Consider the following 27,842-nt stretch of genomic DNA (forward strand, 5'->3'; position numbering starts at 1 on the left):
AGCTGTGTGTTGCTAACTGCAGAAACACACTCTGGTAAATGCACTGTCAGGTGATTCCATCATGTGCATGTTATATGGCACACTCATATACACTGAGGTGACTATGACATCACTAATTAAGTGTCGTACTCTCAAACACCCTGGTTGTCTACACATTCCATTGGGATGCTGGTGTCCGCTCCAATAAATGACTTTTTGGAGTAATACTTAAATAAGATCATCTACTTAATAGTAACAGAGAAGGACCCTTAATTTCCTTATTCTGGAATGGATCTATCAGGTATCACTCACCAGGAATAGTACCAATAACAGACAAAGAGACTGAGAGGCAAAGGTGGGGGGAACGTTGCCGAGCTGGACAGCAACAGGCACTGGGCAGGAATTAGAACCCTGCTGTTGGAACTGTAGTCCTAGCTCACTGTGCTGCAGTGCTTACTCCGAAGCTCCTGGGGGCTGCACTGCGAGCATCCCTGGAGCCACACTAGCATAAACACTGCAGCCACTCTGGGGAGGACCATGGTGCTTCTGAGTGCTTTGGGTAAAGGATCTGGCTTAGTGAGAGTCTCTGTCCATTGCATTCACACTTATCTCCTTACACAAATAGTTGGTTGAGCTCCCCAAGCTCTAGCCCCCATCAGGAAGTAAGCCAGTGACATCTGTCCCACTGAGGCCAGCTCACTGCCCTATCACTTTCACATTAGAGATGTACTCAGTGCTCCAAGGAAGGACCACTGGATGAAGATCCAAGTCCCTGGTCCACCATGCCAATGGATCCATTGGCTCACTTGTCCAAGGAATCACTCAGAACCCAAAGTAGAGGAAGACAGCCCATAGACATCCTGCCACCCGCAGAGACACAGGACTAGTGCCTCGTGAGCAGTGCCTGGAGTCGGGAAACCTTCTGCAGAAGGTGAAGGAGGAGATGGTCTAAAAGACAAAACAGTTTGAGATGGATAAAAGAGATAGAGAAGAATCTTGATGCCCTCCAGGATCACCAACACCACATAGAACATTATAGGTTGCAAAAACCAATGCGCCTTCGTGATGGACATAAAACTAACTTCAAACACCCCCAGAGGGCCCTTCAGTTCCAGCTCACCGGGCCTGTGGAGTATGTCTGAGATCCTGCTTTCCTGCTTCCAGGGTGTCCTCATATGAGGAAGCTACCAGACACCTGCCCATCATGAGGACAGAAAGCTACACTGTAGACAGAAGTGACCCCACAGGACAGAGCCAAGCTGCCAGCTTTTGCAGCCTAGAACTGGCTCTTGAAATCCAGTAAGCCGGCGATCAGAAGCAGGTCAAATAGCTTGCACTACCCTGGGGCCACTCAGGGTGCAGCACTTGCTCACTTAAACAATTTTCCCTCAAGGTTTTCACAGAACAGCAAGGAAATTTATCTCCGTCCCCTAAAGCCTGGAGTGCCGCTACTTCTGCACAATCTGTTTTATCTCAAAATTCTCAACATTGCATTTGAATTTTGTAGACCACTCCACCAAATGATGGTGTTTGCTTTATGATTAAAAATAGTGAGTTTTGGTACCTGATCACAGAGAGAGGACTCCCATTGGATTAGATGTGTTCAGTTTTCCTCATGCCTTTGTTGGTTTCTGGTCATACCTATAGACTTAGGTCTCAGTTTGAGTGACCCCATAAATAGCAGTCAGGATGGCCTTCTGTCACTCAGCAGGTGGCTTTGTTATTGACCCCTCCAGAGTTGAACATCGGTAGGTCTATCAATACCAGTTCTATTTAACCATGTGGGGCTGAGGCCCTACTGTGCTGCAAGATGCCAAGTCACCCACAAATTGCCGTGCATTGACAGAGGACTCTGCACAGGTCAGTGAAGAAACCTTTGATAGTACTGTGAGACTCAAGAGGCTCTTCAGCTGCCTGTGTGGATAGGTCTTGGTTTCCATTAGTCACAGATCTTCCCTGGGACTCCCATTGAGTAGAAAATACTGATGTCCCTGTGCCCTTCAGTGGCGTCCATGTGACCCTGACGGCCACATCACCATCTCACTTGTAAAAAGAGCTCAGCGTTCGTCCATGCCAAGTCCAGCCTACTGGCTCCCATTGCTGACCTAATTCCCCCAACACGTCTGAGGGGATCATCCAGATTCTCAGGGTAGCCAGCTGTGAAGGCTCCATATGCTCTTAATGGGTGAGTCAGACTCCACAGCTGCCATGGATCCATCCCATGGCATGTTAGTTTCCAGCCACACTTCCTGACAGTTCACGGGGGCCACCAAAAGCAAAGAGAGCAGTAGTCCTTTCCTGACTCTAGTAGCTGGTGCTCCTGCACCCCTCAGGACAGCACAGGGACAGGATCATAGACTATGGAGGCTAAAAAAGACTAGTGTGAAATATTCTTGGGAAAAGCATCATCTCGAAGGTGTGGTTTTCTCCAGGATGGTTTTAATGGAAGTCTTCCTGCATTTGCTTCATCTGAAGGTCACATGGAGAGCAGGGCATGTGCTTTCTGAAAATGAGAGGCCTGGTCTTGTTGACTGGTGCTTGGCTCCTTCAGCCTGTTACCTGGTCCCCCATTCGTAGTAAAATCCCATTTATGAATAGGTCGATAAGAAGGAGGTGTTTCTTTCCAGACTAACATTGAATTTTTCAGTGATGCTGCATACTATACTCCAAACTGACAGTCCCAAACTCTTTTTTTTTTCACTTTCAGACTTTGAAAGAAGAGCCCTTGGTAGACACAAGGGTCAGAGAGGGGCACATGGGCCCATTTGTTGACCTCTGAACAAGTGCTGGCTTTTATTAAACTACAGAGGTTGTTCTAGAACACTCCTTCAAAGCTGCATGAGCAAGCACAGCTCAGCCTCTCCAGCTTTCCAGCACCCTGGCCCTAGCCTAGAAGCAGTCACCTCTGTGGCAAGAACCATGAGCCAAGACAGATAGACCTCCAAGACAGACCTCCGTTTCTTTATAATGTATCTCCAATGTCAGACATTCTGTCTTAACTACAAAAAAGTAACGAACTAGGTAAGACAGCAAGAAGAGGTTAAACTGGGTTTTCATGATTTCATGGTAAAGTTATTTCAGTGTTGAATTATTTGTGCAACCGTGTGTGTCAACACTTTGAGGCAGGCATCAGGGAGGCTGCTGGAGGGAAGGCTCCAAAAAGGAGTCCAACCCCAAATTTGCCCTGGGGTCTCATTGTGGTTTGAAGATACTCTACTAATGAAGTCAGCCTTCAAGAGAAGGGATGACTCAACTTTTCCCCAAAGCAAGGAGAAAAGGAGATGGAAGTCACCCAAGGAAGATGAGGTATCCCACCCCAAGAGGAGCAGGAAGCAAGGCACCTGACAGAAGATAGCACAATCCAGGACAGAAGCTGAAGAAAGTGGCTACCTTTTGTGGCAGCCCTTTTGGAAGAGAGAAAGGTGACCGTGTAAGGACAGACAGACTTGTTAAAGCATCACTGGAGGCCCAGACAGAGAAACACGGCTGTGATGGTTGAGACGACACAGGGCAGTTTAGCTCTTGGTTTCTCTCCCCTAGCCCAGCTGTGAGAGGCCGAAGAGAGAGCACCAAGCCTCTGGGTGGTCCTGGTGGAACCAGGGAAGGCAGAAGAGAGGGCAGATGTTCTGAGTGCATGTCCGGGTTAAAGCAGAGAAGAAACAAGCCAAGGGTGGCCTCGGGACTCTGCCAAGGGAGAAAGCCTGCAGAAGTGGGTCCTGACGAGGTCAGGAAGCAAGCTCATGATGTGAGGGAGAAGAAACAAGACATCCTGCCAACAGACAGAGGAGTTCAGAGCTCCAGCTTCGGCAGGGCAGGGGCTATCACCATGGGGTTATAGTGTCTGAACCACAGTGCTGGTGGCAATGGCCAGAGAGGAATGGCCCACAGCACACCCAACTTAGATGAAGCTGTCACTGAACTACTGGAAACATGAACAACCTTCACAACTAAAATACAGCGCAAAGAAGGCATGATGTAAAACCCAGACTTTGTGTCAGTTCTGGATCCAACTCAGCTTGAGGGAAAGGGGCAGAGGACAGGGTCTGTAGGAATCCATGAAAACTATTAAAACAGATAGGAGCATATCCTGCACAAAAATTAACTAGGATCTAACGTGGTTTCCAAGATGAAATTTTGGCAATACAGAATAACCGGCCCACAGCTGCATCTGTGGGCTGGTCACTATCAAAGTGGGAACATGGTACAGTCCTGACCCCAGAGGCCTGCTTCAATGTGACCTCACTACTCTGGAGCCAGCCACCTAGAAAGCTAAGACAGCAGTGAAGAATTCTGAAATAAATGAGAAGACACCAGGGTTCTAGAAAATGAACAGTCTCAAGACGTCATTCCCTGGGATCAGAAAGAGGGCAGGGGGTACAGGCAGACATCCCAGCAAGGAGGGTGGGTTCTGCACGCAGAGCAGAGGAGACCTTCTGCTCTGTCAGAGCCAGAAGTTGCATCTTTACTCAGGATATCATTTCTGGGTCCAAACCTTTCATATTTGGGTGAGCAACTAGACTCAGAGTCACTCATGTCCTGTCCAACCTCTAAGACTTTCTAGAAGGTTCTTCCTCTTCCTCCCCCTCATCATGTTACTTCACCATCTCAGCTTGGTGGTCCAGTCTAATCACTCCCCATATGCTCATCCAAGATTACTATACAGTTGTTGTTTTTTTTTTTTTCAAATAATTGGTGACTATTTCAAAATTCATATATTGACATCTTAATCCCAGAACCTCGGAGTTAGCTATATTGGGCCGTAGGGTCCCTAAAGAGGTAATCAGGTTTAAATAAAGCTATCAGGGCCCATCCTCATCCAACCTAACTGGTGTCCTTGCAGAAGGAAGGAGAGTAGACCCACAGGCACTTGCCATCTCTGTCCTATGTGAGATGGAGGCAAGTCTGGGTAGACAGAAGGGGAGGAAGCCATCTGCAAACACAGAGTTCCCAAGGTTCAAACCTGCTCACACTTTACTCTTAGACCTCGACTCTCGGGAACCACTGGAAACGCATTCTGCTGTACAAGCCCTCCCTGCCCCGTGGGTGGCAGCCCTCGCCAACACTACTCTGATGCATGTGACTTAGTTGCTCCCTGGCTTTCTTTCCCACTAGTGTGTATATTTCATGATGATGTGCCTTCATCCGTCTGGCTCACCGTGCTAGAGACCTCTGGGTCCTGTGTCTGCAAAACCCAGGTAATAAAGGAATAGATTAACAACCTTGGCACTATTTTTAGGAAAAGACTATTAGACATGATAGGTCTGAGCCAGCCGAAGGAGGCCTTCTGGATTTGAATTGAAATCCCTGTTTTCAGCAGAATAAAGAACAGATTCCCCCCTGATTTTAAACGGGTGCTGGTGGGGCACAGACAAATCAGCCAAAGCACCAACAAGCCCGCGAGGCCTCACGCCGGTACTGGTGCTGATTCTGTGTCATTTTTGTAAGGCAAATGCTTTCTTATGAATGAAGACTGGGACCATTCAGAATGCTTCTTTTGTTTAACCAAACTGTCATCCACTTACTCATTGCTCTGAACAAGAAGTGGCTTTTTTATTTCGAGACCCAAAAGCAAAAGGGCTAGGTATCATATCAATCAATCATAGACAATTTCCTATAGATTCTCATTCTTTCAGCAATAATGAAATACAGCATTTTCTGGGGCTGTGCTCTCTGGAAACCATGGGTTGCTCAGTTTGGTGTTTTGAGGTCTGGATTACATCATATGCTGCAAATTCAGCTGGGAGTTTCTCTTCTAGTATCTTTTATTCATTATGTATGGCAAATGGCGATCATATATCCTAAAAGAGAGCTTTGGTAATCACAGATCCAAAAGCACCTACAGAAAGAAGCTGAACACAGTCCCAATGCATTAAACCAACAGTGAGTTAGAACTTGAATTTCTTTGAGTCCCAAATCCTAATCTGTAACCCTGGGAGACCATGTCACATATATATATAGACATGTACCCGCAGACACTTTCAAACACACTCATACAGTCCCATTCAAGGTGGCAAAAGACAGTGATTATCTGTGAAAAAGCAAGAAAATTCCTAGTTCTACATCTAATGGCAGATCAAGAGTATAAAATGAACATTTCAAATACAAATATGAGATTCAAATACAAAGCATGAATAGCCATCAGTAAAACGTTTGTTTATGACTAATTACATATGTGTCTTCAGGAGTAAATACATCTAAAATTAACATCCTTTTCCTATGTTGCCCTCGTCTTAAGTGTGTGGTAGCCCCCCTCCATCTAAAGATTAACTTTCCCTGGTTTAATTACCTGTAATATACTGTATCCCAAAAAAATTAAGTGGAAAATTCCAGAAATAAGAAATTTACAATGAAAGTATACATTGTTCTGCAAAATGTAGTGGTACCTCACATTACCCTACTCCATCCTGCCCAAGATATAAATGATGCCTTCATCCAGTGTATCTGGGGTGAATGTGATGCTATTATTAGTCACCTAATAGCTTTCTAAGTCGTCAAATTGGCTCTTGCAAATACACAAGTCCTTTTGTTCTAGTAACATCTCCTAACATGTAATATCCTACTATTAGTACCACAATGACTAATTTGTGTTACTTTATTACAATCATCTGCGTATTGTATCAGCTCGTTATCACCTTGAGAAGAAGGTAAAGACAATGCAGTTGGTTATTCTAAGAGAGGCAGGGAAGAGCAATCACATTCACATTACCATTAGAGGGCAGGGTTCCAGGTTTTTTGATTAATTATAGTTTGTGTTAAAGTCTTATTGCTCCAAGGACATGGAACCTGAAGAAGCTACCTCCTGTAGCCAGACAGTAGCCCCAGTGGAGCGATAGAGGCACCAATCCACCCACAAAACTTTCAACCCAAGATTTATTCTGTCTACAGGAAATGCAGGCACAGGGGATGGAGCAGAGACTGAGGGAATGGCCAACTGATAACCGGACAATTTGAGACCCATCCCCAGGGCAAGTACTAATGCCTAATACTATTAATGATGCTTTGTTATGCTTGTAGACAGGAGCATGGCTGTCCTCTGAGAGACTCCAACCAGCTGCTGACTCAAACAGATGCAGACACCCACAGCCAAACAGTGGATGGAGCTTGGGAACTTTTATGGAAGAATAGGAGGAAGGATAGCAGCCCCTAAGGGGATAGGAACTCCACAGGAAGACCAACAGAGTCAACTAACCTTGGGGCTCTCAGAGTCTGAACCACCAACCAAAGAACATACACAGGCTGGACCTAAACCTCCCCACACATATGTACCAGATGTATAGCTTGGTTTTCATGTGAGTCCCGAACAACTGGAGTTGGTCCTCTCCCCAAAGCTGCTGCCTGTATGTGGGATATGTTCTTCTAGCTGGGCTGCCTTGTCTGGCCTCAATGGGAGAGGAAGTGCCTAGCCTTGATAGCCAGAGGGGGATGGGGAGGGGGTCTCACCCGCTCAGAGAAGAAGGCGGGGAATGGGAGAAGGATTGTGAGGGGAAGAGTGACTAGGGGGAGCAGTGAATGGGTTGTAAAGTGAATAAAAAATTAGATTAAATTAAAAAGATTTTAGGAAACTACAAATGCCAAAAATACAAGTAAATAAGACAAAACTCTTATTGTACCTACCTTGAGAGTTCTAAATGGTCACAAGTGTACAGGTTGAGGTAAAAGCATGAGTGGTTTCAGGTTCTACTTAGCTCTGGAAACATACACTCTGGAGATCCAGAGACTTCCTATGCGGCCAGGGTGTGCCAAGTTTGATCCTTGGTCCCTTTCCTCTCCCAATCCTGGTTTATGCACTCTCTGAAATTCTGTTCTCACTCTCTAGAATGACTCCCAACCATATCTAACTCCTTGTTTCCTTTTCCAGCTTTCTGGCCCCACCTCTACTCACTCACAAAACATTTGCATTACAACAACACCCCACTGTCACCTGGAGCATCCCTGAGGACAAGTGTGCTGCCTCCCACATCCCTTCCTTCAATTTGTTGCTTTGTTCTCCCCCCTCACCCTCTTTCCTAACATGAAAGCCTTTGGCAACTGCCTGCATCAGAATCTCACTGTGGTCACCAACCTCAACATATACTCACCTCTCCCTAACCCATTCCATGCAGACGTGCTTCAGCACGTGGTCCACAAAAATGAAGCATAGCTCTTTGCCCTACTGCCGTTGCTATCGTCCAATCGCATTCTGAAATAACTGCATTCTTGTGGATTCTTTTTTTACCATTAATTAGATATATTCAAGTAACAGCTCATAAGAAATAGCAACTTTTCTCTAAATAAGTAAAACAATATGACCAGACAACATCAATGTCCACAGGGCAACACACGCATAGACAAATATGGAGCAGAGATGGGAGGGATCTGGCCTATCACAAAATATTCCAGAGCATTCCAAGAAAAGTGCAAGACTTGAAGACACACAGTGGCCAACAAGAGCCGTTATTTTTAAGGTTCTCCATTAGCTGTTCACAGATAAAAGGAATAAAACTCCTGACCGGGACAGTTCTACCATCTTAGCCACCATATTTGCTGATAAACACAGACGTTGCCCATCGGGGAGGGGAAGAGGCAGGAAGTCGCACACAACATCAGCTGCAGTCTGACCACCAATGTGCATTAGTTTAGCAATGAGAACGGATGAAGGTTTGTGAGCACATGCGTGTGACAGAGCCACAGTCCTCTTGGGAGATGTGGCTCCGGCGAAGGCACGAGCCAGGTGAGCACAAAGTACCTGTGACGGTCTCATTAAATGGTCCTGGACCCTTGATGGGAAAACCATCTATCTTGATCCATTCACCTCCTAAATCAGGGAAATGCAACTGGATAGTTAGAAACAAGGTCTGCGGGATTCTCCGAAGTTCAATACACCCTCAGTGACTAGTCAAACGGTCCTTGAGAAATGCCACACCTAAGTTTTAGTGACAACACAATTAGTTGTAGGGTCTGTACTTGGCTAGTTGGGCTGTGCTGAAAAATAACAGACAAAATGTTCATAAACTACACCAAAGTTACTCCCAAAATGGGGGAAAAATTTTTAAAATCTAAAAAAAAAAAAATCCTTCTCTCCTAATTTTCCTTCTTTAGTCTTACTGTACAAGCCTACAATGAGGAAATCTTTTAATCAATCTAATTTTAATTTTTAAATTACGTTTATTTATTGGGGCTGTGCATTCCACACTGCGCACGTGAGGCTCAGAGGGCAACTTACAGAAATCGGTTCTCTCCTTTCCATGATGTGCACCCCAGGGATCGAACTCAGGTCATCTGGCTTGGTGGCAAGCGCCTTTGCTCACTGATCCATCTCACCAGCCTAGTAATTCTAAGTTTTTATTGGCGTGAAGAAGCCAGGAGAGAGAGGCCCTCCCAGTCTACTCATTGAAGCAGGGCCTCCAGGTCGGACTTACCGGGTGGGCTCTCAGCTCTGTAAACGGGGCGGCTCACTCCGCTGTGGTTCTCTGCGGTAACCAGCACGAAGTACACCACCCCCGGCTCTGAAACACACGGTTCACATAAACCACCAGAAACGCACACTCCACTCACTCGCCATCTCACTTACCCCGATTACACACAAATACAGAAACCCAAATGCAGTGACAAGTCCAACGGTAGCTTTCTCTTCGGTTTTACAGAAATCGCTAACATTCTCCCCATGCGCCTGAAACAGGGCTGACCCCAAGAATGTCAACTGTATTTAATACAAAGTGCAGGCAAGCGGAACAAACCTGGGTTCCTGCACCACTGATAACAGAAGACTTTGAGGTCTGTAGTATGAACTCAGTGGAGGAATTAGGAGCTCACTGACCACATTAGAACCCAAACACAGTGCCACAAACTACTACCACCACACAGGGAAGCTCCAAATGGAAAGATCCAAGGGGAAAAAAAGAACTATCAATGAAAATCATAAAATCTTTATTGCTGTACATAACGCTTCATGGAATTTTTCTTTTTCACTGTAAAATGTTCCCCAGACTACATCTGCATGTGGTTTTTGACTATTTTAACAAAAAAAAAGGTTAGAAAAATATTTCCTGGAATTCTGAAAATGCTAATCTTGAAATAATTAGGCTTTTGCTTTTGGACTTTGGTCTCAGGGTCAAGGCAAGTAGCAGAGGTCTCCTTGGCTGAGCCCTGAAACCGTTGAGATTCAAAAGGAAACCAAGGGAACTGTTACAGCACAAAGCCTTGGACTCGCGAGTTTCCAAAACCAAAACTGTGACACTAATTTCCCCCCAAATGAATCATTGTCTCATAGCAGGTAAGGAAGAAGCAGTTCCTTGAGGAGCTTAAAGCCTGTGAGTGTGGGGCGGGGTGGACGTTGGAGAGATGACAGTTTGTCCTGTCGGGAAGGCGAGGGAGAACGGCATTTCCCAACCTTGAGGCATTCTTTTAAACAGAACCTTACTCAGTCCTCAAGCTGGAGGTTTGAGGCTATCTGGGACTTCTGCTATACTCAAGCCTGGCTGTGGGCTCTTGGCTGTCTGTGGCAGGAGCTGGTGGCATTTAGGGCCTGGCACAACCTGCCGAGCTAATGGGAAACCGTTCCAGGTCCCAACAGAATACAGAATTGTGCTTTGTCAGCCTTTCCTCACTCTGGACTCATTTGAATTCCCCAGCAATGGAGTCCACATGTCTCCGACTCTCGACCATTTAACTCATCACTTCCTTGGGAGACGTTGTTTATCGGGTGTTTCTCTCTCTCTCTCTCTCTCTCTCTCTCTCTCTCTCATGTGTGTGTGTGTGTGTGTGTGTGTGTGTGTGTGTGTTTCTCTCCAGCAATCATAACAACCCTGTGTTTGATCAAATCTAACCCTGCTTGAGTCTTTGCTCTGTTACATTTAACCTCACAGCTGGACTGGGGATGTAAGCCACCGTGCTTCATAGCATTGTGTATTTGGCTGGAAGCAGGAGGAAGGGAACCTGGCCCCCTCTAGGTCTGTTTACCCAAAGAACACAGTGGCACCCAGCAGAGGGTGGAGATGCGGAGGGGTGTGCTGTGGTTCATGCCAGGATCAGAACAGTAACATGGCACAAAGGATACTAGTTTTTCTCTAGTTGGCTCTGTGACTTCCTCATGCCTCATCTCAAAGTTGTAGCCTTCCATGATGGTAGAAATTTTAGAGGAAGAAAAGAGGGTACAGAGGCAGACCCCCTAGGGCTGTACCTTTAAGACAAAGCACACTGAGGTAGGACTTAAAATGTCCCCGTGTTTCAGAATCAACTGAAAATCAGGTTTCAGTGAGTACAAAGGTTGTCCTCTCTGCACGCGTGACCTTCTGTGACCTTCACAGGCATGTGACACAGTTACCCTGGAGCAACTCGGGGAGGTAGGGGCCCCAACACCCGTGCAGGTAAAAAAACGAGCTTGCCAGTGACAGGAAACCCCATGGCTAGCAGAAGCGGCCAAGTGACACCTATTTCCGTATTGTTGAGTATCACATTGCGTGAAAGGTTAGCCAGAGTGACAAGATATCGGACCTTTTGTTTTGTTTTGTTTTAGAAACAGAGATGCATGGTTTACTAGGGAGATGGGATGCTCACACCTGGAGGACGCTGACGTCATGAGAGTCAGTTTTCTGCAGTCATGGTTTAACACTGCAGTCTCTGTTTATATATCCTAGGATTCTTTCTGTTGTTGTGATAAGCAACCTAGAGGAGGAAAGGGTTTATCTATCTTATATGTGCAGGTCAGAGTCCATCACTGAGGAAAACCAAGACAGGAACTCAAATAAGAGCTCAGAGAAGAAACCATGGGGGAATGCTGCTTGCTGGTTAGCTCTCTGGCTCACTTTGGGGAGACTTGTTTATGCTTACTTGGCTTTTTTACATGGCTCAGGATTGTCTGCCTAAGGATGTTGCTGCCCACAGTGGGCTGGGTCCTCTTATATCAATGAATATTCAAGGCAATCTCCTATAGATATGCCCACAGGCCAACATATTACGGACAACTTCTCAGCTGAGGCTTCTCCTCTCAGATAACTCTAGGCTGTATCATACTGTATCGTCTGACAATGTAGACTGAGGCAGGTGCTGTGTGTGAACTCAAGTGTTTGCACATGTAAGTGTTGAAAAATGCTAACTGTAAATAGATTTGTATATTACATTATAGTAGCAGATAATTTAGATTGTCATTTACACATTTTATGCATTTTTGACCCACCCAACATCTTTATATCACTAGGCTTCGAAGTTCTTCAGCAAGCTTTTTTTCCTAATTGTCACAATCCACCCCCCCCCCCAAATTACATATGATCAGACCAACACAGTTCAAACCAAAGTTGTTCAGTGGTCAACTGTGCTTAATTATTAAATGGCTTATAAATGGAAAGATGTTCATACTAGATTATTAAACCATCTAATAGTCAAGTTTCTATAAGATCAAAAATAGTAATAATAAAAGATCAACAATGTTTCCATTGTTTTCCAAAGCACTATCAAAAACTAAAACTTCCTACTTTATTTTGACATTAGGAATGCTTCGGTTAAGTGTATGAGCAAGGACCTCCAAGCATATCCTTATGATGAGTCTCAAAACGTGGCTTTCTGTTTCCAAAGACTCTGGGCCAGCCACACTCTGTCTTGCCAACAGCTATCCTAAGTGCACAGCTGCAACTGTTGATGCACAGTTAGGGGTGAGTGAAGAAAGGAATGTGTGTCACTTACCCACGTCCTTAATAAGGAAGGAGTGTGTCTCCGCATTCACCTTGATGGACTTAAGACTTTTCAGTGACTTCCCATAGGCAATGTTGTAATACTCCACCGGTCTACTGGAAGCATCTTTGGGTGGGTCCCATGTGACCTTCAGGCCCATGTTAGTGGACAGCAGTTTCACATGCCTTGGCTTCAGTGGGTGGTCAACTATACAAACAGCGCAACTATGAACTTTATGCAATGGCAGGCTGGGAGAATACTTCTCTGAATGTTCTCTGATATTCTCAGCAAGAATGTAAATGACATTCCATCTGTCTGATCCTAAAGATTTGCGTGCAACCATGTTTGCACACGGTCACAGCATGACAGCGAAACAAACACACAGATCCCACGTGTGGGTTGTATTTTGGATTACCGTGGGTGGTAAATTTAAACCAAACGGGAAGAAAGTCAAAATCAACCCTTGGCATTTCTTGCCTTGATTATGCAGACATGCCAGGGCAAGAAAAACAAATGAGTAATTTATTTCACACAGTCCCCAGAAGGATTTGCTCACTGCATTGGCTCCTGGTGTCTTCTGTGTGAAACTGAACAAGCTTTAAAAGCCTCTCTAAGGGTTACAGTGAGGGTTGGGAGGACCAGCTGCCATGTTCAAAGTGAGGAGACAAAGTGTTCATTTCCACAAAGGCCAAAACGTGGTACACATTCATCTAGGGCTCCAGTTCCAAAGGAGCCAACACTTCCAGCCTCCTGGGCATCGCGCCGCATGCGCATGGTGCACGGTGCACTTGCATAAATGCAAACAAAACAAATAACTTTTTAAAGTACCACCTCATCTTCAATTATGAACTCTTACGTTTTTCTTCATTTTCACATTTACCAAGCTAGTGCCTAACATTTTACCTAGCCAAAATCTCTCAGTTCCCTGAGTAGCTGGAACTGCAATGCAAGGTTGTAGCAATGTGTGCTGGATAGTGATGTAGCAATTGCAACAGCCAGACAAATGCTGAGTTAATTTCGACGATAAGGTGACTGACTATTCAGAAACAGGAGGCATTTTCAGAAAATAAATTAAAAAGTGACCTAAGTGAGTGGGGAGGAAAACCTTAATTTTAATAACATTTTTTAAAACGCACTTGCAATCTCATAGAGGAAAGAAAGGGAAGACAACACTTTCATGAGGACACACATGGGTTAGCATGTGATTTTGATACTGATGAAACATCTGAACAGAACAAACACGAATGATCGTAACATCCAGCACCCATCCTCTTCCCCCTGAACACTGCCCTATGGCCTCTGGACCAAAGCTGGTTGGGAGAGTCCACAACATGCGTAAAGAGGAGGGCTTGACGCTTTTTGAAGCATTAGAGGAAGGATGCTCATTCTGAGGACAGAAGCAAGGTGTTAAATGATGTGCCCTGACCATAATCCCCAGAGGAGCCATCCCAACTCCACATGTGTGGGAGAAGACAGGTAAGCAAACCAGAGGGACAGAATGTCAGAGGCTTCCTCCTGGGCTTGAGAAATGAGCCACGCTGGCTTCTCCCAATCACTCAGGTCAGGAAACAGTTCATCAATGCCATCGAGAGAGAAGAGCCATCTATAAACATTCCATCTCCTTCCCTTCTGCGACTCTATGCTGATGGGCTTCTTGTCGCTATGATAGAATATCTGAGAGAGTCAACTTAGAAATGGGAGGGTTCTGTGTCAGTCGTGGTTTTGGAAGTTTGTGGCCACGGTTGATTTTCACTGTTGCTCTTGGCTCTGACAGGAGGCAGCCATGATGTTGGGATCACATGGTATGGTGAAGCTGCCACCTCATGGCAGCCAGGAAGCAATAAGAGAATGAAGATGTATTCCACTGTCCCTTCAAGGACAAAACTCTAGTGACATAAAATCTCCCATTAGGCCCCACCTCTTCAAGGCTCTATAGCTCCCCCACATCTATGAGGTAGAGGGTCAGCCTTTATTTAGAATTTCTGAGAACTCACCTGAACCACAGCAGCCTTGTAAGCTAATCTCATACAAGAGTGCTTTTTCTGGGAAGAACGCTATAACTGATGCTCCACGTGCTCTCTTGGGGACCTTTGCCTTCTTGTGACAAAAACTTAACCAAAGAAACAGCTTTCTAGAAATAGCCTTCTAGGCTTTAGAGTGACACTGGTAGAAGTCACTTTTGAACATAAAGGCTTTGGGGACACCCTGAAGTCACGTCTCAGAGGCAGCCCGAGTCTGAAATTAAGGTTTGTCAAAACTCACTAGATCAGCATACCACCTCCTCATCCTCCCAGCCCACGCTGGGCCAGTGATTGAGGTCTTCGACCTGATTAAATGTCCTCGTTTTCTAGGTTCCCATCTGCTTGGATTTTACAGCTGACATCATTTCCAGCAGCTCCTAATAAACACCACCCAGGGCGGGAGAGATGGCTCAGCAGGTAAGGGCACTGACTGCTCTTCCAGAGGTCCTGAGTTCAAATCCCAGCAACCACATGGTGGTTCACAAGCATCTGTAATGGAATCAGATGCCCTCTTCTGGTGTGTTTCAAGACAGTTATAGTACTCATATACATAAAATAAACAAATAAACCTTTTAAAAAATAAATAAGTATCACCCATGGATAACTAAGAGAACAGGCTGACCAGGGGATAGGGAAAGTGACCAAGAACAACCTCGTGCGTGGACCATGCCAGCCCACAACAACCCCTTCCTCCATCAGTGCCTGACCAACCCAGTATGGAGTGACTCAGTCCTTCCAGCAAGTGAGCACCATTATCCAGATTCAGGTCATAGTAAGCTTAAACCTGGGCTAGGAACATGACAACATGCCCTATTTCTGGTGTCACTGTAAAGGTCTAGTGACTTTACTCTCTAAGTATGAAGCAAAGCCACACAGTGAAAGTGGTTTCTGGAGTTGCAGGCTGGTTTCCAGGCTCTGGGTGAGGAAGGAGCATTCTGACACCATGAAGCTTAACAGAGGTCCTTATTTACATACTTATTTAAATATGAATTTATTTAGGGCACCAGAGATCAACCGTAGGGCTCTGCCCCTGAATTACATTTACAGCTTCTTCTTTTTATTTGCAGACATGTTCTTACTAAGTTGCCTGGGATGGCTTTGACCTCATTCTATAGCTCAAGTGGGCCTTTATCTTCCCACTCTCCTACCTCAGCCTCCCAAGTAACTGGGGCTCTAGGCCTGATCTGCTCAGGCTCCTTTTGAATGCCCAACAAACAGCTGAAGCACACAGCCTTTTTTTTTTTAATAGTTTTCTAGCCATTTCTTAAGGGGAAGACCCTAGTGCAGCTTTGAGGGCTGTCTGACCCAGAAGCTCTGTCTCTTAAGAAACAGACAAACTCAAATGTCAATGCTGCATGCAGTCTTATGAAGGGTTATGGGGGAGGGGGAGACAGGGAGGACCCTGATAAGCTGCTTCTCATCTCCAGGGGCACACAAAATGAGGAAGTAAGCCTAGGCCACAGCTGAAGGGACTTGGGGTTAAATTAGAAGAATTCCCTGTCTGCAACCTGCCTCATCTCCCCCATCCTGGGCTGTCTTTGAATGGAGACGAATGGGAAGGTGCTTCATCATAAAGCCTCAGCCGAGACTTGTCAGCTAGGGCTCCAGCGATTCTGTGTTATGGCAAAATCATGCCAGTAGCTCATGCCAGGAGACTTTGTCTAGACTTGAGAAGATTCTGCCAGGTACTAAATAGCAAGATGCTGTTCTGCTGATCTTGCAGGTAGCCACCCCTTGCCACACTTCTGGGTCTCAGCTGCCACAGGAGGTCTACTTGCTCTTTAGGAATGGACTTTGTACTCAGATTGACTCCTTACTTTGGTCTAGTCCCAAACCCCAAGGCTTTTCCAAGAGGACTCCAGGAGGGTTATGTGCTTCAAAAGTCAAAGTGCAGATCCTGGGAGCCAGTTTGGTTCAAGATCTAATTATTGAGCCATCACTAATCAAGACAAATTCTAGATTCTGGAACCTCTACAATGACTGTCTTTAGTGGGGTCTTCAGCTTTCAAAACAGACCCCAAAACTTCTCCACTTAATACTCAACCATAAAACCATGCCAGGGCTAAGTCCTTAGGATGAGCTTGGCCAAAGTCTACAGTGTATCCATTCTATAGGCCGCAGGCCTTAGCTGCTGGCTTTTCCCCTACCTGCCTTGGTATCCATCATTAACAGACACTGCTAAAGAGAAGAACACCTGATAAACACATCATCCCAGGATTCTCCAACCCAAATGCCTACTAGGGCCAGGGAGCTGTAGCAGAGGACAGCCTGCAGATTTGGGGTCACTGTCTAGTTTCAGGCACCTGTTGACATAACAGACTTCAGGAGGCTCTCGACTCTCGGGTGCTCACAGATCTTTATCCTAAGAAGACAGAGTCATTTCTACTTTTAAATGAAGCACAGTGGGGCAGGAGACAGGCACACACATATCACTGGGACACATGTTAAGGCCAGAGAGCAATTTGCAGAAGTTGGACCTCTCCTCCAGCCATGTGGGATTGAACTCAGGTGACCAGCTTTGTAGCAAGCACCTTTACCCACCGAACCATCTTACCATCTCCAAGACGGAAATCTCAGTTTTTGGTTTAAAAAAAATCTCAGTTTTTATTCTAACTGGCAATGGAGTCTGCTTCTAAAAACAATACAGGAATGCATATGCAAACGGTCGGTAGGCCAGACCAGGTCCTCTGACAAACAGTAATCAACTGCTACCTGAGCCCAGGAAAGACCCCAACATCCTTTGGCCCTTCGCAGTACAGAGATGAGTATGGGTCCGTGAGGAAAGACTACAGGGAAGAGAGTTAGAGAGCAGAGCTGGTAGAGGAACTCCCCAACCCATGATAAAGGATACACAGATTGGCCCAGTTATCACGTACCACCTCCTGACACCTCCTAGGAAACCCAAAGAAACTGGAGATGCCGTGACCTGGGCTCTAAGAGATAATAGAGACCCGTGCTGGAGGAAATTGGGGGTAGAAAGGATGTGATGAGGGATGCTACCCAGGCTTAGCGACTAGCGAAAGAAGTGACTTGCACATCTATGCACAGTCTGACCACTCCAGATCCAGCACAGCCCTGTGTGAGCTCCAGACTGAGCGCACTGTCTCCATGTGCTAGTCAGTGTCTTGATCTGGATAAGCCCTGGCCTGAGTGCTGGAAGCCGGTAGTCAGAACCATCCTTGAATCCCAGGCCAGTCTACCTTGGGTGTAAACACAGGTTTTCTCTAATGAGAGCCGCACAGAGAGAATAAAGAAACAAAATGTCCAAAGCAGAGTCAATAAAATGAACCACTAAAGGCTCAGTGCAGAAATCGTGCTTAGAAAGACGGATTCAAAGTTACAACTGAATCCTTCTATGCTCTCTTTCTTTCTTCCTTCCTTTCTTCCTCTCTTTCTTTCTTTCTTTCTTTCTTTCTTTCTTTCTCTCTCTCTCTCTCTCTCTTTCTTTCTTTCTTTCTTTCTTTCTTTCTTTCTTTCTCTTTCTCTTTCTTTCTTTCTCCCTTGCCTGCTTTCTTTCTTTCTTTCTTTCTTTCTTTCTTTCTTTCTTTCTTTCTTTCTTTCTTTCTTTCTTTCTTTCTCTCTTTCTCTCTTTCTTCCTTCCTTCCTTCCTTTCTTTCTTTCTTTTCTCTCTCTCTCTTTCTTTCTTTCTCCCTTCCTTTCTTTCTTTCTTTCTTCCTCTCTCTTTCTCTTTCTCTCTCTCTCTCTCTCTCTCTCTCTCTCTCTCTCTTTCTTTCTTTCTTTCTTTTTTAAATACAGTTGCTTCTTCAGGCTGAGAGAAAGATATGTGTGGAGAAGGAGAAACATCAGGAGGGGTGGGAGGGAAAAGTGTAGAGGGAAGGGCCAGGGAAAGGTTTCCCGGGAACACAAACCCAAGAAAGAACAAAGCAGGAACTGCCTCCCGTTTGGCTCACTGGCTTTCACTGGCTTTGAGTTGTTCCCCTGTAATTCTGCAGCCGAATGATTTCAGCCAAAATCGTTACAGCACAGAAAGTGCTGGCTTAAGCTGGCACTCAAGTTCTATTAGATGAATGGGTGAGTGTTATCGTTTGACTGACAGGCAGTTTACCGTCTAGAAAGAAAGGGAAGCTATCATCCAACCTTTCTCCATCTCGGTGCCTACACCAGACAGCTACTGCTGACAGGATCATCTTAGATCCCGAGATTAAAACCCACAGCTCTAGAGAAAACCACTAAGAAAATATTGACCAGAAAGAACCAGATATTTTCTGAAGCAATTAACCACACACTAACGATTTAAAAGGAAATACTATCTCGTTCTTTGATATGCTCCCAAAGTACTTACTGAAGAAACTTATGTAACTGAAAGTTAGTTTAATTGGACTAAAAAGAAAACTATATCTGAAAAGCAGATTTGAGTAAAACTTATTGGCTCTCCAAAGTCATGGTCATGTTCTGTGCTCTGACAATCATGTATTCACAGAGCCATCTGCAAGTCTTGGTAGCATCAGCACCTGTGTGCGAGAGACAGAAAAGAACTGCGTGTTTCTACCACACCAACAAATAGCAAACCAGGGGTAGACTTTATTTTGTCTGACGGGTATATATAGTGACTTCTCTGTGTATTTATTTTAAACATCTAAATTCAACACCAGGTGGAGTCAGAAACGAAAACATAAAGTTTACTGTTGACAACACTGAATCAGAGAACAGGGCGTTCGTGTTCTGTCACTAATGTGTTTCCTGTTTCTCTGCCCCCTTTCTCAAGCTCGGGAGCATTAGACAAACCCAGAAGAGTTCCTTAGGATGACAAATCCCAGGGAGGACTAGGACAGCAGGTCTGGTCTATCCTAAGGAGGTGCCATGTAGAAGCGAGGGTGAAGCGAAATGCAAACTCTCCCACCTAGAGGAAGGGCCAGGAGCTTCAAAGCCAGCAGCCCTGCCTAACAGAAAAAGTCAAGTAGCATCGCGCCCTCTGCACTGCACGGAGGAGGATGCATAGAACAGAAGCCAGAGCCACTCAGTGAAGAGGACAGAGGACAGGAGAGGACTGAAGAGGACAAAGAGGTGGTTCCCTTACAAACAGCCCTAGCTGTTGGGCTGTCCCTGTTCGCATGGGGCGTGACCATAACTCTATGCTCAGGCCGTACTTACTCCTCCAAGTAAGAATCAAGATGACCTCCGCCTATGTTTGGGGGACCCCTGCGATACCCACTGAGGGGCAGCATGTGTCTTCCCAGGATTAGAAATGGAACTGGTGTTTCAGCCAGAGGGCTGTGAAATGAGCACAACTCCACAACCAAGCTGACTTCTAGGCTGAAAGTCCCCTCCTTAGCCTGGCCTACCGCGATCTCCAAGTTTGCTCAGTGTGTGATGCCAAAAAGAGCTCACCAGGTGTAAGTAAGGAGATGGTGTGACATCCTCAAAATGCCAGCAAGACAAACATGCACAGTGCTCAGGTACGTTCATCTCATCACTAAAGTCCCCGGGGACAATTCCAGACAGGACAGGCAGACATGAAGCCATCTTTGTCTTCTAGCTTAAAATCAAAGAAACAAATATCTAAACTTCTCTCCTCCCCAGCTTCTTACTCCACTTGGCCTCTATAGAGTCAAATGCCCAGATCGGGGCAGAGTTCTCTCAGCAATAGCATCTCCGTCAAACTGGTTCAGAGCCTGCTGGACACCCTAAAAGCAGCAGTTCTCACTCAACTTTTTTGTGGGCCAAAATCCCTTTGGGTGGATGGGCGGAGTCAAACAACCTTCTCACAGGAGTCCCATATCAGATATTCTGCGTATCAGATATTTTTATTATGATTCATAAAATATCAAAATTGCCCGCCTTCAGGCCCCGCCCCTCAGCGCAGGCTCGTGCGGGAGGGGATGGGTGGGGAAGCAGCAGCAACAAGCTCCCCCGCCCACCCCTGCCCTGGCCCCAGCGTCCACCCAGTCAGCCCGGCCCCGCCCAGCCGTGATCAAGGCCATCCTCATCTTCAACAACCACGGGAAGCCGCGGCTCTTCAGGTTCTACCTGCCCTGTAGTGAAGCTACAACAGCAACTCATCAGGGAGACTTGCCATTTGGTATCTAAGCGAGATGAGAATGTTTGTAATTTCCTAGAAGGAGGATTATTAATTGGAGGTTCTGACAGCAAACTCCTTTACAAACATTATGCAACACTGTATTTTGTCTTCTGTGTGGATTCCTCAGAAAGTGAACTTGGCTTTTTAAATCTAAGTGAAGTATTTGCAGAAACATTAGACAAATGGTTTGAAAACATCTGTGAACTGGATTTAGTATTCCCTGTAGACAAGGTTCATAATATTCTTGCAGAGATGGTGATGGGGGCAATGGTACTGGAGACCAACATGAATGAGATTGCCACACCAATTGATGCACAAAATAAACTGGAGAAATCTGAGGCTGGCTTAGCTGGAGCTCCAGCCCGTGCTGTATCAGCTGTAAAGAATATGAATCTTCCTGAGATCCCAAGAAATATTAACATTGGTGACATCAGTATAAAAGTGTCAAACCTGTCCTCTTTTAAATAAATATTAAAAAGGCCACTCCCAGGTAAAATCCAGAGGGGAACATCATCTAAGTCTACCATGCAGTTGTTTAGAATAGAGGAGGAGACTCTTAGCTTTGCTCTTGGATTCAAGTCAAGGTACTGTATAGAAGCTGCATAAAATCAGTATGGAAGTTTAATGTTTCTTTTCTTGCTCAGTGGTTTTAAAGAAATTGACTAGTTCCCATGTGATTTTTTTCTTTCTTTTCTAAATTGCATTCCTACGCCCACATAAAGGCCTGCCTCTATACATTGGCTATTACAGCAATTCAAAAAATGAGATGTTTCTTTAATTATGTACAACCCAAGATGTTGATGTTTTGTATGTATCACAAGTGCAGCATTCTCTAATTCTTTCTGCTGTTTGTCACAATTGTTATTTAAAGAACAAAGAATGTATTGCATGGAAACATGACCTTTTCTTTAGTTTAAATAAACTCCAAGGTAACTGGAAAAATATCAAAATTAGTTATGAAGTAGCAATGAAATAATTTTGGGGGGTACCACAAAATGAGGAACTATATTAAAGGGTGCCCCATTAGGAAGGTTGAGAAGCGCTGCCCTAAAGTAAGAGTAACTGAGTCCAGAGACTGTCAGTGCCTTACACAGTTAAAGGCCCTGAGGTCTCTATAAAGCAGTGGTCTCAGGGGGGAGCTATATAATGGTCGTCTTTCTTCTGTCTGTCCAGTAATCACTCAATCCTGTAACACACCTGCAACTCTATGATCCTATGACCACCAATACGCCTAGGAGCCTTCTCTAGGCTTATTCTAACTGGGGATGCCACCAAGAAGCTAGGGAGGGAGTTCTGGGCTTTAAGGAAGCCTAATCTTACTTCCTGTTATACACTGAAGGAATCAGTGATCTGAGTAAACACCTTTTCTTTATGGACATCTAGCCTTGGATAGTTAGTTATAGCAACTAAACAGACTAATAAAGAGTTCTGGGTTATCAGGGTCCCTAAAGCCAATTCCTGGACTTCCCATGCTCTGGCTCCAAAATCAATGAATTCTGAACTTTAAAGAAGTCCAAGGTGAGATTCTGTTACTAGTATTCAGGCACTGGTAGGTTAGGGTATTGTTAATAAAGACCTGCTGTGAAAATCAGAGGCAACCTTTGAAACTAACCCAGCAGCCAGTGCATTTGGTCACAAAAACTGCCAGTGATAAACCCACCCTAAGCAAGCAAGGAAGGCCAAGGTCAGCAAACAGAGGCTGCCGTGCCCAGTGAGCACCACATAGAGAGGCAGGCGGGTCCACAGAGCAGGTGAGACCAGACTTAGTTACAAAGAAGGCCCCCCAGGGGAATGTTCAAAGCGTTTGAAATAGGTGAGCCACTTAAACCCCAAAGACACTAGAATTACCCTCCAACAGCTTGGAGTCTGGATGTTGACAGAAGTCTCCCTGCTTCATCTTTGAAAATCAAGTTCTACCATCTTTTGAAAGCATCTAAATGCTTCCAAGATTCTCTAGTGAAGAAAGCATTCATTTCAGTACAACCACTAGATTCTCTCCCTCTCCCTCTCCCTCTCCCTCTCCCTCTCCCTCTCCCTCTCCCTCTCCCTCTCCCTCTCCCTCTCCCTCTCCCTCCCCCTCTCCCTCTCCCTCTCCCTCTCCCTCTCCCTCTCCCTCTCCCTCTCCCTCTCCCTCTCCCTCTCCCCCCCTCTCTCTCTGTGCACGAACGCATGTGTGCGTGTGTATGTGTGCATGTACATACGTGTGATGTATGTATAATAAAGGACAACCTCATGTATTCTCTGGAACACCACCCACCTTCTGGGAAATAAAATCTTTCACTGAGCTGCAGTTCACTGGTTAGACTGGCTGACCACTGAGGCCCAGGGATGCACCTGGCTCTGTCTCCCCTGCACTGGGATCGCAAGCATGCACCATGACGACTGGCATTTACTTGGGTTTTAGAAGTCAGCACTTGCTTATGAGCAAGTACTTTACAAACTAAGTCGTCTCCTCCATCTCAACCACAAGCATCTAACGAAAAATCCAACGGGTTCATCAGAAGAGAGGAAGACACACCTAAGTTGTAGTGCAGCTTGCGAGTGGCAATCAAGTTTGAGCTTTATTTGAGAGGCAAGTGGAAGCATTGAGCTAACTCCCACGAGTATTAGATAGCATCAGAATATACAGAAACATCCAGAAGGCCAGCTACACATGGGCAAAGTTCTGAGTTAACTGGATAAAGCTTAAATCAGTCTTTAAAAGGAATTATATTTGTCAAATAACTATGACCTTTCTTGCCTCCTCAAAGCGGTAAGACTGAAGGTGAAGGTTGACGTTGACTGAAGGTTCTATAATACAGAACTGGTACCTGCAAGACCCACAGATGGTTGACTTCGGAGAGACAGGTTGACTAAAGGTGGGAGGCAGAGGCAGGTGGATCTCTGTATGTTTGAGGCCAGCCTGGTCTATATAGAAAGGTACCAGTAAGATCCACAGATGGTTGGCTGAATCTTTCCTAAGAGGCAGGCACCTGTACCTTAAAACAACAGCCTGATTTCTCTTCTGGAGTTTCTTGACCTCAAGGCTCTATAAAAAGCATTTTCCATAGTTATTGGTTGCTTGGAGGTCTGACTCTGGGTCTTTGGAGTCTGCCCTTATAAAACACCACAGGGAGCTTGGCATGGTGGCATGGTCGTTAATCGCAACACTTGGAAGACAGAGACAGGTGGATCTCTGTGTGTTCAAGGCCAGCCTGGTCTTTATAGTGAGTTTCAGGACAGCTAGCCTACGTAGTGGGACCCTGTCTCAAAAACTCAAGATAGATAGATAGATAGATAGATAGATAGATAGATAGATAGATAGATGAAATAAAATACCACAGGGAGTTGGAAGACCTTTGCACAGAAAGCCCCTGACCCCACCACAGGGAAGGCACATCATACTTTTGCACAGAGAAGTATCAAGGCAATCAGATGTGTCCTGTGTCCCCCACAAGGACAAGGACTGCCAACACAACAGTTCAGAGTCCCTGGAAACCAATCATTCCCCACACCGTGCTAACGCAATGGATTCTGCTTCTGGCTCAATGCGCTCTGCTGCATTTGTGCAGAGGAAGCACCACACATGACTGAGTGTGAGCTAGAGAGACCCAGAATGACTGGGGCTGCTCCTGGCAGGTGGCTGCAGCGGGTCTGGCTGCCATCAGCATTCACAGATGCACCCAGCAACCAGTCGGACACTCCTGCCAAATGTGAGTTACCTGTGGTGGTCCCCCAAGCCAGCTTTTTGATAATAACAAAGTACCACTTATTCAGAATAGAAGACAGAAGGCCTCGTCCCTCTGCATGCATGTGAAAGTGCTCATGACAGCGCTGAGCTGACTCTGAATACAATTGTGAGTCACATTTTTAATTCATCATCCCCAAGAAGCCAACTGGTGACTGATGCTATCCAACTCTTACTTGCTAACCTTTACATAGTGTTTGTCACAGCCTGCTCTGCTTCCCTTTTTGTGTGAGCATCACTGGTCTGCACAGAGTGGGCTGCCTCAGTAGGTTCACACTTGATTATAGAAACTGCAGTCAAACACTGTGTCACTAGGGTCTGTCTGGGTGCTACACTCAAGCTGGTCACAGAAGGCCACCACATATACTATTGGGAATAGCCCAGAGCAAGAGCCCCAATCTACATGCAAGACCATCTGCATAATGAAGATGCTGGCTCACAGTGTCTTCACATCAAGCATGCTCCCACTACATGGGGTTAGCAGCTTCTTTCAGACATTGTTGGTACAGAATATCATTGATTAGTATTCAAGGGAAGCTGAGAGGCAAAAATGCACACAGGCCACTGCAGCTCTCTTCCCAGGATTCCCTCCTCTCTCCTCACTCTATCTCTTCCTCCCCTGTAGCTAGAGAAAGAGTTATAACACAGAGAAACATAAAATGGAGCAATAAAAAGAAACATCTGGGCGGGAGAGGTGGCTGAGTACTTATGAATGCTTACTACACAGTCACGAGGACCCAAATGCAGATCCCAGCATCTATGTAATGAACCAGAGAAGCATATGTAATCCCAGTTCCAAGAGAGCCAATGCCTTCTGGCCTCTTGCATGTGCATGCACATACACACACACATACACACACACACACACACACACACACACACACACACACACTCATTCACATACCCACATGCAGATACACTCAAAATAAATCTTTTGTTTCAAATAGTTCAGGTCATCCTGAACTGCATAGTCCGAGGCAAGCTTGGGATTTCAAAATTTAAAATAAAAATAACAACAACAATAAAGAAATCATTAAGGAATTCTTTTTTAAAAAGAGAGAGAGCAGCAAATGACAAATTTAAAATCAAACACCTAAAATCAGGAGATTTTTGTGCCCAAGAATACTCATTAAACAAACAAACAGTCTTGTCTCTGAGATGCTTTCTGTTGGATTTTTATCAGTCCTAGTGTTTTGTAAGTAATTTGTAAGAATTTCATAAGTAATTTGTAACAGTTTAGTAGGTTGATAGAATCTGAAACGGTCATAATAAACACTGCCTATGAGCCACTCCAAGGTCATTGCTCACTTCTCTGGCCCTTGTTTTCCCTTGCCATAAAGCTAGAATTCCAAACAGGAACGCCCTGACTCTCAGCTTCCCTTGTAGCTAGGATACATTTACAAGGTAGCCTGTTCCATGACACAGGTGAGGAAAGGTGCTGTCAGCCATCGTGTGCTCCTGACCTCTTTTAGTTTCCTCTTTTCTTGCCTCCTGTGATGTCATACATAATCCCTAGATAGGCAGCAACGGTCTAGCAATGGGAGGTGAGATGACATGGGCAGTAATGGCAGAGTGGAAACATGGGATGATCTGGGGCCCTGTTGGCCTCACTAAACCCCAGTCTAGGTCTCTCTGCTCCCAAGTTTACAAGGAAGAGATAAACAATTCCCTCATCTGTTTATCCACTGATATCATAAAGGATTTGGGGCTAGCCACACTGTTGCTCGTGGATTTATGATGTCACTTTTGACTTTAAGCAGGAACTGTGCTCACTTTAGCTCCGGGTGACATTAGGGGTCCATTCTGGAAATGCCACTTTGACGATGTCAGTCCTTTGTAGGCATGCCATTGACTTGAGCAAGTACATCTGTCCCCAGAACAACAAAACCGGAAATGAAAGTGAACGTAAGCAGCACCTCCCGCAAAGTGTGATCATTAGGACATAACGTTTTTAAAGTTCTTGGGCTTTCTGTTTAGAAATTAACAGAAACAAAAGCTACTGTTTCAGGGGAAATAAGATCTCCTCCACCCACTGGCTTTCCGGAATGGATTAGAAAGATAAATCAGAGGGATTTGTTGGATGTTTTCCTTGTAAGAAATGTAAGACCATATGCCACTGGAAAGAGCAAAGTTTGAGAGCTGTGGAGGGAACGGCATGCCATGCCTGCCGGTGATAACACCACAGACTCATGGGAAATCATTACCTCCTAGGTTTTTAGGGAATCTTTTGCACATTCTTCAAATTCAGTTTTCAAACAAGAAATGATTCCCAAAAGAACTGCCATTGTTCACTGGTTCAATTCAGATTCAGCCCACTATAAACTGTTTGACATACCAGGCAACACACACACACACACCAGTCTCTCTAAAAATTAATTTTTTTCCCCAAAATGTGAAAGTCATTGTCTAACTATGTTAAACACTTGGACAATCCTGTGTCCTCAGTCACCACTCATATATAGCCCTGAAAACTCCCTGGAAAATTCCCTTAGAAAATGTGCCAGGCAGGGTCTGGGACAGGGCTCAGTTGGTGAATGCTGGCCAAGGGTTCACAAGCCCCTGAGTTCAGTGCCCAACACCACATAACCCAAAAATGGTGGTACATGCTTGCAATCCCAGCACGTGGATCAGAAGGATCAGAAACTCAAAACCATCTTTGGCAAGAGAGTGAGTTTAAGGCCATCCTGGGACACACACACAAGAGTCAACCAGAACTGTGGGAAGGTAGGTTTACCAAAAAAAAAAAAAAAAAAGGGCAAGTGAAACAGATGTGACCACACCAAAAAAGACCCAGTGACAGTCCAAATATCAATTGAATAGTTTCAAATTTTTTTAATCACTTAGTGATTGTTAATGGGAATAGACAAATAATCTATCAATAAAAGAGGAATACAAATAATATATTGAACAAAAAGAGGTGTGTGTGTGTGTGTGTGATGCTCATTGGTTAAACAGATAACTTGCATCAACCACATTTATTCATCCCACAAACGTTTTTGGAACACTTAGTAGGTCTCGGAGTGTACGTAAGGCACAAGGGATACAAAGGTGACTAGAGAGACTTCCACCTGTAGGAGCCGTTTTCACTCATGTGTTTTCTGTTGAGGTTTGGTCCGTTGCTGTGTATTGCAATGCTAAATTAGACCCAAAGGTCTAGTTGCCTACAAGTGAATTCTCACATTTGCTAGCTTCCGTTGTGTAAACCTTGTTCCTTAATTTAAAACTATTGGTTAAATGAAAATGGTACAGCCAATTACTGGAGGGATTAGAGGTAGGTGGGTTTTGAGTTACCGGGTTGGGGGTTGCAGAGGGGGTGGGGAGAGGTGGGAGGAGCCACCATGATAGCAGATCGAACATGAACCCATGGCCAGGAGAAACAGCAAGTATCTGGGGTACACTAGGGAGAGGTAGCCAGGCCTGCAGTTAGAAG

At 45.2% G+C, this 27,842-nt stretch overlaps 1 protein-coding gene, 1 long non-coding RNA gene and 1 pseudogene across 6 annotated transcripts in view; 2 read left to right on the forward strand and 1 right to left on the reverse strand.

The window, feature by feature from the left end:
- Fndc1 (fibronectin type III domain containing 1) overlaps positions 1 to 27,842 on the reverse strand; it is an 88,772-nt gene that overhangs the window by 53,622 nt on the left and 7,308 nt on the right. For 2 of the 5 annotated variants that reach the window (XR_385179.4, XM_006523349.4), the window contains exons 2-4: positions 12,637 to 12,831; positions 9,378 to 9,464; positions 8,705 to 8,773 (exon numbers count right to left, since the gene is read on the reverse strand). The exons of 1 other annotated variant lie outside the window; for it this stretch is intronic. Coding sequence is in view for 3 of the 4 variants with exons in the window: in XM_006523349.4 (XP_006523412.1) it covers positions 8,705 to 8,773; positions 9,378 to 9,464; positions 12,637 to 12,831 (351 nt within the window). In the remaining variant the exon portion in view is untranslated. The remainder of the gene's footprint in view (positions 1 to 8,704; positions 8,774 to 9,377; positions 9,465 to 12,636; positions 12,832 to 27,842) is intronic. 2 more of the 5 variants (XM_006523350.4, NM_001081416.2) reach the window with 2 other exon arrangements.
- Positions 10,164 to 20,367, forward strand: Gm52281. Its single transcript, XR_003952218.1, has 3 exons — positions 10,164 to 10,231; positions 14,976 to 15,062; positions 19,372 to 20,367. It is a non-coding gene; the product is annotated as a predicted gene, 52281 (long non-coding RNA).
- Gm7140 (predicted gene 7140) lies at positions 20,470 to 21,350 on the forward strand (annotated as a pseudogene).

Source organism: Mus musculus, chromosome 17 (genome assembly GCF_000001635.26).
Source record: "Mus musculus strain C57BL/6J chromosome 17, GRCm38.p6 C57BL/6J".
Lineage (NCBI taxonomy): Eukaryota > Metazoa > Chordata > Mammalia > Rodentia > Muridae > Mus > Mus musculus.